The 11,077-nt window shown below is 34.2% G+C and overlaps 1 protein-coding gene across 1 annotated transcript; it reads right to left on the bottom strand.

Moving 5' to 3' along the window:
* Nucleotides 1-356: 356 nt before the first annotated feature.
* On the bottom strand, nt 357-10,448 carry Hsepi (D-glucuronyl C5-epimerase). The gene is made up of 8 exons (XM_076136859.1): nt 10,242-10,448; nt 9,282-9,405; nt 8,357-8,508; nt 7,443-8,018; nt 7,189-7,323; nt 6,625-6,812; nt 6,088-6,252; nt 357-5,780 (listed from the first exon to the last, which is right to left on the bottom strand). Exons 1-8 carry the CDS (start codon nt 10,308-10,310, stop codon nt 5,414-5,416), a joined length of 1,776 nt encoding a protein of 591 aa, XP_075992974.1. The 5' UTR covers nt 10,311-10,448; the 3' UTR covers nt 357-5,413.
* Between the last annotated feature and the right edge of the window lie 629 nt (nt 10,449-11,077).

Below are 11,077 nucleotides of genomic sequence, written 5' to 3'. Positions count from 1 at the left end.
AAAACTTTTAAAAATAGGAAATGGTAAATGTTTAATTATTACTGCAATTTGATAGATAAACCTTTTCTCAGAAGTACAGGTAGGTACTTGTAATTTTCGTCACATATACTTGTCACAGCTAAATAAGCTTATATTAGGCCTCGATTCCAAATTTTGATAAGTAGTTAAAAATCCTCGTCCACTTGTCCTGTAAATTTAATTAAGTCTAATAGTATATTCCGCAATATCTTTCGTTTTCCAAATAGGTACGTTTTCGATTATTGTTGAATTCACGGCAGCCGACGTATTGAACATATCATAATAGGTACAGATTTATGTTTGATAAAAGTTATAAAAATAAAACAATTGAGTTAATTTCGAGACGCTTTATTGTCATTCACAAGTGCATTCACTATCTCACTACTATCTAATGACGATACAAATGCTGAATAAGTTATTTATTGTTAGAATTAGACATTAGTAATAATATATGTAATGATGTTATGCAAATTCGACAAGAAATTAGGTACCAAATCAAGCCAACTTGCTTGTCACTCGCACAAAAATCTTTTTAAACTGATGTTTAGTTTAATTCAAAGTAAAATTAAATTAAACATTAGTAGTATACAGTTTCAATATTTCATATAACACCATCACAATAACATATTTATGTTAAATACAGAACAAATCAACAAAAACAGTATTTACAAGTTACTACTACGATAATAAGCTCTTTTAAAATGGAATGTTTAATTAAAATTTCAACGTTACAAGCGGATTTTATTATTTTAGCACCACACTCTTTTTTCCATACATATAAAAAAGCACACAACAATCGTGGAACACAGGGTCTTTCGTTTCTTTATTTGGCGCCAAAATAAAATTTTCGACATAAAAGAAAAAAAAACAGACTAGTAATATTTAAGTTTAAAATAGAGGACTTCCTCGTAACTTAGTTAAATAAATCATAAATAGTATAGATTGTAACTTGCACAACTTTCCAAGATAGCATTTGGTATTAATTAATATTAAATACTAAATTATTATCATCGAAACTAGCTACATAAGTTTTTCAATAATATTTTTTTACATTCTTGCTACAATCAGTGAAAAAGTTACTACCAAGGGATACGTTTTACATTTTACTAAATAGTTACATAATTCGTAAGAGGTACTACGTTTACTGGATTTTATTTTACTATTTTTTCTATATTCAAATTGACTCCCAACATTTTTCGTATAAAAGTTTTGTGCTTCGGATCACAGCCGGCGACAACCTAGTAGATTACGAAGGACAATATTTTAACAGTGTCTACTATATTATTGTATTGTCGCTAGAGGAAACTCGCTTAAACAAAGAGATATTATTACATAAATAGCTTAGTAACTCGAACAAAAGAAACAGTCAAAGTACGCTTTAAAAAAGTGTGTCAGTTGAACGCAAATCCTATCAATGACTTATTTAAAAGAGGTCTTGAAAGGATGCAAAGTCCCTATACATTTAGTCAGCGTACTAAATTCAGTGCTATAGCAGTTGGACAACTGTATCTTTTTATTTTCGTCTGAAGATAATATTAACTGACATAATATGTTTTGTAGACGTGTATTAATGCATATTTCCATTTAACACCATACTGTGACTGTTTCATTTTGTTGACAGAATATTTACAAAGGATAATTGCATATTTGCATTATACAATACTACAACATTTCTAATACAAATCTAGTTGTAAATCAATTGATCTGTCCAGTCGTAATATTACAGTGTCCTTACATTTCTTATACGTACGTAAGCCATAAGAAACTATATTGCTTGGTACAATAATTGATTAACCATTTATTCATTCATTTTTGACATTTAGTTATTATTAGATTGTCCGCTAGATGGCTCTTTAAAAAGCTTTGTTTGTTTTTATTTATTTTTAATCTTCTGTGCAGCGTAGTTATTGATACTATATTTAATTTTGGACATACAAAATGCTACGAAAATCATATTATTATGAATTCTAAAATCTACCATTCTTATGGCCGAGTACCGAAATGTCAAGACACTAACATTCGTTTACACTGCAAATAATTTGAATATTTATTTTTCATGCAAACGATTAAATAATTTTCCGTCAATTATTCAGGTACTACATGCATTCCACAAAAAATGTGTTATTTACACAACCATAAAATTCCGCAGTATTTTTTAATAAACATGGCAAGATTTTCATATCGTAAGCAAAAAGTTGCCGCATAATTTGCTTATATACCAAGCAGGTTAATTACTACAACCTAGTAAGTACATAACTGGCTGTTTATATACAACTAATATTTGCATAATCTCCAATGCTTTGCTCCAAAAATGCTAAACTGATTTTGATAAAACATGTTGGTCTAATATAATATTTGAATTCTTTTTCATGTTTACAGGGATTTTTAGTATTTCATAATAATATAATATGTTATAATATCATAAGTTTTTTTTTTACCTTTTCAAAGGTTTGTATAAACAGATGTAAATTTTCTGTTTCATCAAAATCAGTCTAGTAGTTTTTCGTAAAATCAAAACATACAGCACAATCATACAATGGTAATATACATTACTTTACACACTACGGTTAATTATTTGTCGTTTATAATAAGACATTGAATTTTGGGTAATAAGCATCATTCTCCACTGTTTAAAAGCTATGTTATAAATAATACTGAAATCATACGTTCAGGCAGTTCGCACTTTGAAATTTTGGAAATACGCAGATTGCAAACTGCAGGCGACAATTACCTATATTCTACAATATGACAGAATAAATACATACATAGATAGTTAATACCTGAAGGTATGGGCAGAGGTGTATTAATTAGACCTGTCTTTTAAACTCTCGCGTTGTATGTTTAATGTATAATAGAATACGGGAATTAACGCGAATACGCATTTCACCTTAACTACAGGCTGACGCCTGCGACCACGGTGAGTGCAGCCTGCGCCGAAACGTAAGGCATTTTAATGCGTGTTCGCGTTAATTCCCGTATTCTATTACACATTAAATAGACCTGTGTTTTGCTATTTAGAAAGTTTGTCTCATGTAATAGAGGGCGTGCCTATTGCCATAAGCCGGAGACATTAGCATACTCCACCATAATACTGAAATCATACGTTCAGGCACCACCGCCTAGACCACAGTGGCAGTTAAATATTACCTATTATGGAATTCATTTCATACATGATTCAATTATGTGGTTGGCAGTTTGCAGTCTGCAGTCGTAAGTTCATTTGTCATTTCTGTTAGTACCTATAAAGCTACAAGTAAATAATAATATAAGTATATTTATTTACTAATTTGATTTACACCTCTTTACGTATTTAGCATATTAAAAGCATCATTGGCTTGCTTCAGTGGATTATGATCTTAATTCTTACTTTTGAGGCGTAATTGCGATTAACAGCTATGTGTACACTAACGTTTTATAATAGTGACAATTCCACATTTACATTTTATAATATCAAGCACGTTATACTCAAAGGTATGTGTAATTCACCGACATTATTATAGTCCTAAGTAAGAAGGGGACTATTTCCAGACAACGTGCAGCGCTATCAATCTCCAAACCTCTATAGAGAGTATACTAATATAGATAAGAAAAACTATTTTCTATATTCGGTATACCCACAGAATTTAAATTTGAAGAAGAATTCCGAAGAAAGACGCTTAAGGTTAAATACGTATTTTTTTCAGAATTGTCACTATTATAAAGAAACAACAATTTCTAAATAAATTAATATAAATAGAACCATTATGGCAAGATGTTATCACTACACATGAATTGATTAAATCAAAGAAAATAAATAAGTGTGTAAATATCCTTCCAGGTATAGAAATTAGGCAAGTACAAAGTTTCATAAGAAATACATAACAACTACCTGATATATAACATATATTTTTGCATAAAACTTATTTTAGAACTAAGCATTTCAGATTATGATTATTATGATTTGTTTCGTTCAAGGAAATGTTTACTATAAGATTTATAAGGTTAATATCAGATATAGTTCAATCTATGTACAAGTTTGATATGATTGTTTTACTCTACCAAGTTATTTACCTACATTATAGTACAAGAAGGATTTACAAATTCAGAAAGCAATGTCAAGTCTCATTAGGGCTCGACCTTTAAAGATTGTTCTCATTGCAAACTACTTACAATAATTATTATTTCAAAGTTTATTAAAAACACACTATCTTTCTTTAGCCTTCCAGAGAGCAGCCCACCGCCTGACGTAGTAGATATTTTAAGTAAGGTCGAAGTTTAATCTCCACGTAAAACATGAACCTTAACATATTGTATAGAAGAATGCTTTCTTTTTAGCACTTGAAATGCGTGATACAAAGCTCCAGTCATTCGAGTTCATTACTATACAGACTTAACCACCTACATTTTGGTATTCCGTGCCAAAAGGGTAAAAACGGTACCCTTTTTTACTGAGAATTTGCTGTCTGTCTGTTTGTCACTAGGCTTTATCTTATGAACCGTGATTGTTTATATGTGTTGATTGTCAGTTTGCAATGAAAACAACCCAATTAAAGAAATTAAGCAAATACTATAACTTGTATTCGTCATCAGTCTTCGAGGATATCTTTGAAATTGATCATAGCATAAAACATTCAACCTTTCAATACAAAATCATACGAAATAATGTCTTTGGAACTTTTTAGCTAAATTTTATCACCTTTGATTTTTGAAAGGGTTACTTTGGCTATTAAATCGCTTTAAACGTATACTGTTTCATTGAAATATTGTAAATAGAAAAGGTAGGGACTTAAGTTGAAATATTTGATTTTCTAATTAACTTTTTCTATTCTTTTCAACATAAGGATCTGAACGTCCAGAATGGAAGCGAGCGCAGTTTCTATTATATTATTTCAGATTGAAAAACTACCGTATCTGTTAAAATTTCAATACATTTCTAAGATATGTATTTTCAAAAAATTTATCAAAATTTGAAAGAAGATTTTTCTATACCAAATTGATCTTATTGCTACTAGTTTCTTAGTACAAATTACCTGTATAACGGAATAGATACACTAATTTGTAGGTACATTGTCTTTTTGTCGTAGAAAAATATTTTATATACATGATACCACACCGTGAAGCAACCTTCTGTATACCTAATAACAGTCGAGGAGCTTTGAAACCTCCGAACCAATCAGTCGTTACATTAAAGAGTAACTTCGGCAATTTTCGGCTAAATTCGTAACACCGAATTCGAACATTCGTATTTGTTCTAAATTCGGATAGCAACCCATCGGCATGAAGCCGTTCCGAACATCCGATTTTTTTAAAGTAAAGATGACATGAGTCTCTTTCGATTGAGTCTCTTCTTCGGGCACATGGAAGCGCCAAGCCAAGTCAAAGGCCAGAATTATTAAACCATTGAAGGGCTATAATCTCAATTATGTGCAGCCCTTTTCCCTTGCATATATCCTTCCCAGCGTTTAGCAGTATTTATAAGTATGGGGTCGCTGTCTAAGCCTGCGAGAAGGTACAATTGATTTACATGAGTAGCGTGATAGTCCCACCTGGCTATATTAGGGCTAACTCCAAGCGTGAAGTGTCTAAGGTCGTAGAAACTGCCACTGCCGGTGTCAAATAACGGTAGTAATGTTTTAAGTGATGTCATACCGTCGTCGAACATCTTCTTCGCTAGTGATATGGAGTTCTCTCCTTCAATTATGTGCAAGTCGTATAGGCCGAGTAGCGTGTATATGAAACCGTTTAGAACGAATAAAGGCGGTTTTGTTGGATATTCTTCGTACCTGAAATCGTGAAGATTAAATTTTATTTTCAGTATTGTAGCCATTGTAGGATAGTTCATCATCACCCCAACCTCTCTTCCAACTATGATGTAGTATTTTAGCTGTACAAGGATTTTACTGGTATTAAAATTGATATTGTAGGGTATTTGAAGGAACAAAATATTTTTTGTTCATGTGTATCTGATAATGCTAACCCAAATGTACAAGTTTTTGTTTCTGTAAATTTGTGGGCATGCAGTCTGTTACTAGGCTACACAAGCCCATGTAGACAGAAAATTACATAAAAGTTAGTACATAGTACGCTCACCAGACATATTTGTCCATCCACAAGGCCTTGACCCCGCCGGCGTGGCTGGGCACGTCCAGCAGGTACAGCGCGCGCTTGGCCGCCTGCAGGTACGTGGCGTCGCCGCTGCGGTAGTACGCGCGCGACAGCAGCGAGATGGCGTGCCCTTGACTCATCGCTGAGTGCCTGCAAACATAGAAGAATATGAATGAAATATACAATAAACGAATAATAATTGTTTCCTTAAACATGCTTTATAGTTTGTTGATATGAAAAACTGTCCATAAGGTTTTTTATGATCTACTTTACACTTATTCGTGCACGTTGAAGCAAAGTCTACAAAAACAAGCGAAGATAGTGACGCCGTATCGCGACTTATTGAGTATCCCAAAGCTCGTAAGTAAATTTTACACGTCGAAAAAATATGCCAAGTTGGAACGGTCACTATTGAGTCATTCTATCAGGTACAGTTAACTGTCTGGAAGAGTTTCCCTTTTACGCACGATGACCCGTTCATCTAGGTAGTATTTAGCAGTATAGAATGAGCATGCGTCTCACCAGCCGGGCCGCAGCTCGGCGACGCCGGCGGCCATGCGGCGGCGCACGGGTATGGGCCAGCCGCCCGTGCGGGGCCGCTGCGCGCGCACCAGCCAGCGCGCCGCCGCGTAGAACTGCGCCATGTGCGCGCTCCACGACACCGTCACGTTGTCCAGCGAGCCTATGCCGCTCAGGATTATGCTCGAGATCTGGGAAACAATCAATATAATCAAAATACAGTCAATTTTTCCAACAATCATTCGATTTAAAAAGATCAACTATTATTCATGAATGTACAATCTGTATAATATAGTAGGTTAACAAAAGCTAACCCCAGTCGGTCAAAACGATTTGTAGAGCTCATGAAAACCACCTGCCATCACTATACAGTGAAAACCAAACAAGATAAAGCAACCATCCAACAATCTGCAGCCTATTGTAGAAATCTTCGATATGATCTGTTCAATACAAAATAGTAGATGATATTTGGCAACTTTATTTGATGGCCTATAAGAAGCAAAAGCAGAGAATAATTATCAACTACATTAAAATTGCGGATAGAAAGTAACTCAATCGCAATACTACCTTGAATTTATTCCTAGGTGAGCGTCTCTTAGGCCTGTCTTGCAGCGCCCAGCCCTTCTGCATATCAATAATCAAATCACGAGTGAGGCGCCGCCACTGTAAGTCCGTCCCTATACCGTAGTAGATATGATCCTCCTGTAAAAAAACTTTTCTATTGATACTATTTCTCGACGACCCACTAATTTACTCGCATATATATATTCAGTAGCACTAACAATAAACTTGTAAGTGTTTCGATTTATGATCTAACTTACCTGAGCAGAAATAAGTTGCATGCTTGTAACATAATGTAAATAAACAGTCTCCTTCTTCTCTTTATTCTGTAGCACAACTGTCAAAGAAGAGTTGGGCTTCATCTGAATATCCACACTGAACACAAAGTCCTGACTCAAGTTCACCTTCAGCCACACTTGGCTGGACGCGTGGTCGGCGGTCGAAAACCTCAAAACATTTGACTGCACAGACGTATCAAACTCCCTGGCCATATAAGCATCTTTACTTATAATCCAGTTTTCAAGGTGCTTTTCTCCATCATCTATTATTCGTTTCTTTGGCTCCGGTTCAGTAATTTGTTTGCTATAATGTGCTAGACCAAACTGCGCTATTTGTGTCGGGTAATAAAACCCGCGGGGCTCCCACTGGGTACTGACCGGGACCCCTTCGATTCCACTGATACATTTGACCCGGTCTCTCACTTCTACATTGTAGTTCTCGAAGGTCGTGAAGGTCCCGTGCGGATCGTATTTCTTTTTTGGATGGTAGATCTTACCATAACTGTGCGACCATTCGAACTTTTCAACTCCATCTGTTGATGTTATTTTGCCGTAAATCTGTAAAAGTAATTATTCAGATAAGCCAGACTATCGTATACGACAGTGATATGTGTGTGAGCTGAACAAAAAGAAAGACACTAGAGTATTCGATTACAGCATGTGCAATAGTCATTCATTGGTCACACAATCCGTCATTTATTGGTCTTTAATTCAGCTATCAACGAAAAACATTCTAACTAGTTTTGCATTACAGGTTGGGATATAGGTACTAATGTATGGATGTGAATGAAGCAAAGGAGGTTTGTAAGGATCGTACCAAATGGCCTTCTCTTGTCTCTGCCTATCACTATGGGAAAAAGGCGTGATTTTATGTATGTATGGTTATAGTTTGTTACCTCGAAGTACTTGTGCACGAGCGAGAAGGGCACAAAGACCTCGTCGCGCTCTGTGTCGCGGCGACATGTCACCGAGTACTCGCCGTTGATGGAGCACTCGATCTCGTCGGCCACGCCGCCGCGCCCGCGGTCTGTCAGCGCGTTTGACAGAACTACGGAATAAGCAATAATATGGCTGCAAAACAATCTACAAACTAAAAGTAAAACTAGTAGTTGTACCTCTAAGTATAAAGTATAAAAAAAACAATGCAAGATCCATGTATATTTTTTACTTTGGAAAACAACACTTAATTCTGTCAAATTAGAGATGAAGAAAATATAATAGAAACTTTTTACACAACCATATTTCAAGCAAGAAACCAACACTATTATTGACTAAATCCCAATAAAAAGATTTTTAGTAGGAAGCTTTTAGCCCCTCAAAGCAATAAATCATTAATTTAAACTGATATACATATGAATTGCATGAGGGAACTACAATTGTTTTAGTACCAACATCCTGGTTATGATTAATTTATTGCTTACGGCACACAACATGATGTGTAAATGAAGTTGCTATAAAAAAGATGTTAGAATCTAATAGCACAAGTATAGATTTACTTAAAAGGAGGTCTATATACAGTCAATTAATTGAAAATAAAGAAATAAACTCATTTTTTATGTTTTTTTTATTTATATGTACTCTCTTAGTCATACATGAGGTGGAGTGACAATATATTTTACAAATGTAAAAGAAAGTGAAATCTATACTGTGTTGCAATTGAATATATTATGTTTTAGAACATACCAGTTTTACCATATAACAACAAACAGACTAACCACATGATCTACAGTAGTGTTTGCATTATTAAAAGTTCATCACCGGATTTTATATAAATACTATTATAAGATAATTTCTTGTACAGATATCATTACTTATACTTACTAGGCCTGGAGAATCCATTGAGCTCTGCACAGTGTCCCCATAGGATCATGAACAAGATTGCAGTGCCTACCAGAGCGAGGAGCCATGCACGCATGCTCACACGCATCAACATCATGTCCACCACCTGCGTAAATATTATATCATAAATAAGTAAAGTCCTTAACTCACAATTGGCCAGCATATTGGTGAAGACCTCTCATTCAGGTAGGTTACATATATTTATTTAATTAAAAGTAAAGATAGATGACTGGAGGAGCCCTGTGTTTTGCAGTGTATAGAAAACTATTTAACTGATAATGAAATTTGATGATAATCATTATAAAGGTTTACAAGTCATGCTTAGTGGTTTGAAAAATTCTTGGTGCCTAGACTTCTTCCCTCCTAATAAATCAAGACAATTAAATTGAATTTAACCATACCAGCTTGATAGGAAACGGTATGGACTAGCATGAAGTACTTTTATTAGTGAACATTTTTTTTTACATCTTATTGGGCATAAGATAACACTATTTTATAAAGTTTGTTCATAATAAAAGGTCAATGGTGACCTCATTCTTGGTCAAGGAAATATAAAGTCATTCATAAAGTATTATCTTTCCGGCGTTGTTTTTCTAATTAACATCAAACATGACGAATAAAAACAACACAGCATGTATAATGATTTAAACAGCTGCTTTTTAACCAGTAAAAACATAAATCAATGTACCGATAAAAAGTAAAAACCGAACGAAACATTCGCATACAGACGACTTAAGTTAAACAAAACGAAAAAGAAATCGGTCGCTAAATATAACTTCGAAGTACTTAGCGACCCTGCGCTCCGGAATTTGCGTGGGCGTTTCAAAACGGGACATCAAATTTAAAAAGTAACAGCGTACTTAAAAAACCATAAAACGGGAATGTCTTATCATCCGCTCTGAATACATAAGTAAACAGTAATTAATACAAATATGTACTTACTTTGTACACACGAGTAACATGCCATCCGTTCTTATGATATGTGTTGTGAATCAATTGGATATTTTTCATATGAACTGTCACATCTCCAACATATAACGGCACGGAGTTTGCGTTTCACATGTAAATATTACTTTTCTAAATATTTACACTGGTATGATTATTTTGAGAAAGCAATAAATCTGCTGAGAAACAATTCGCCTCCGACTGCAGCTGACTTTTGACAGTTCGTTGACACTAGATGACAGCTAGCAAAACTGGATGGCTGACATTCTCGTTTTTAAATCTTATATCAATAGAAAACAATAATACATTACAATAAACGTAACTAATAATTTTAAAAATGTGTAATGTATCGTGAAATGAAGGCAACCGATAATTTTAATGGTATATAATAAGTATGTAGACTACTTACATATAACTAGTAAGTTTATCGAGAGTATCTACCAACAGTTTTGAAGTTCATTCGAACATGGTGTGCTATCGTTCTGAAACAAGTGACCATTTTAGTTTTTTAATAAATCTCTTGATGCAATACTTAATCTTAAAAATTGAAAAACATAAGTTTTATTTACCGAATGATTTATTTAAATAACGACATACTATTATGATCTACAACAGTGTACACAACTATAAGTCATAATTATATTTATTTTACTTCGCTTCAATACTGACTACCCTATTTCCAAGGCGAGTTACATCGAATTCAATGGCTAGCCTTTAATTTCAAACTATAGGTAAAAATGATATATGATTACATTCTGTTAACAAACACGTTTGCCTGTTGTACAACACCGCTTAGAATTTATTTTCAAATCAGTTTATACCTACTGCATACT

Source organism: Anticarsia gemmatalis, chromosome 4, assembly GCF_050436995.1.
Source record: "Anticarsia gemmatalis isolate Benzon Research Colony breed Stoneville strain chromosome 4, ilAntGemm2 primary, whole genome shotgun sequence".
In the NCBI taxonomy this organism is placed as follows: domain Eukaryota; kingdom Metazoa; phylum Arthropoda; class Insecta; order Lepidoptera; family Erebidae; genus Anticarsia; species Anticarsia gemmatalis.
Note: the sequence above shows the minus strand (reverse complement) of the source record. Positions and strands in the feature narration are given on the sequence as shown.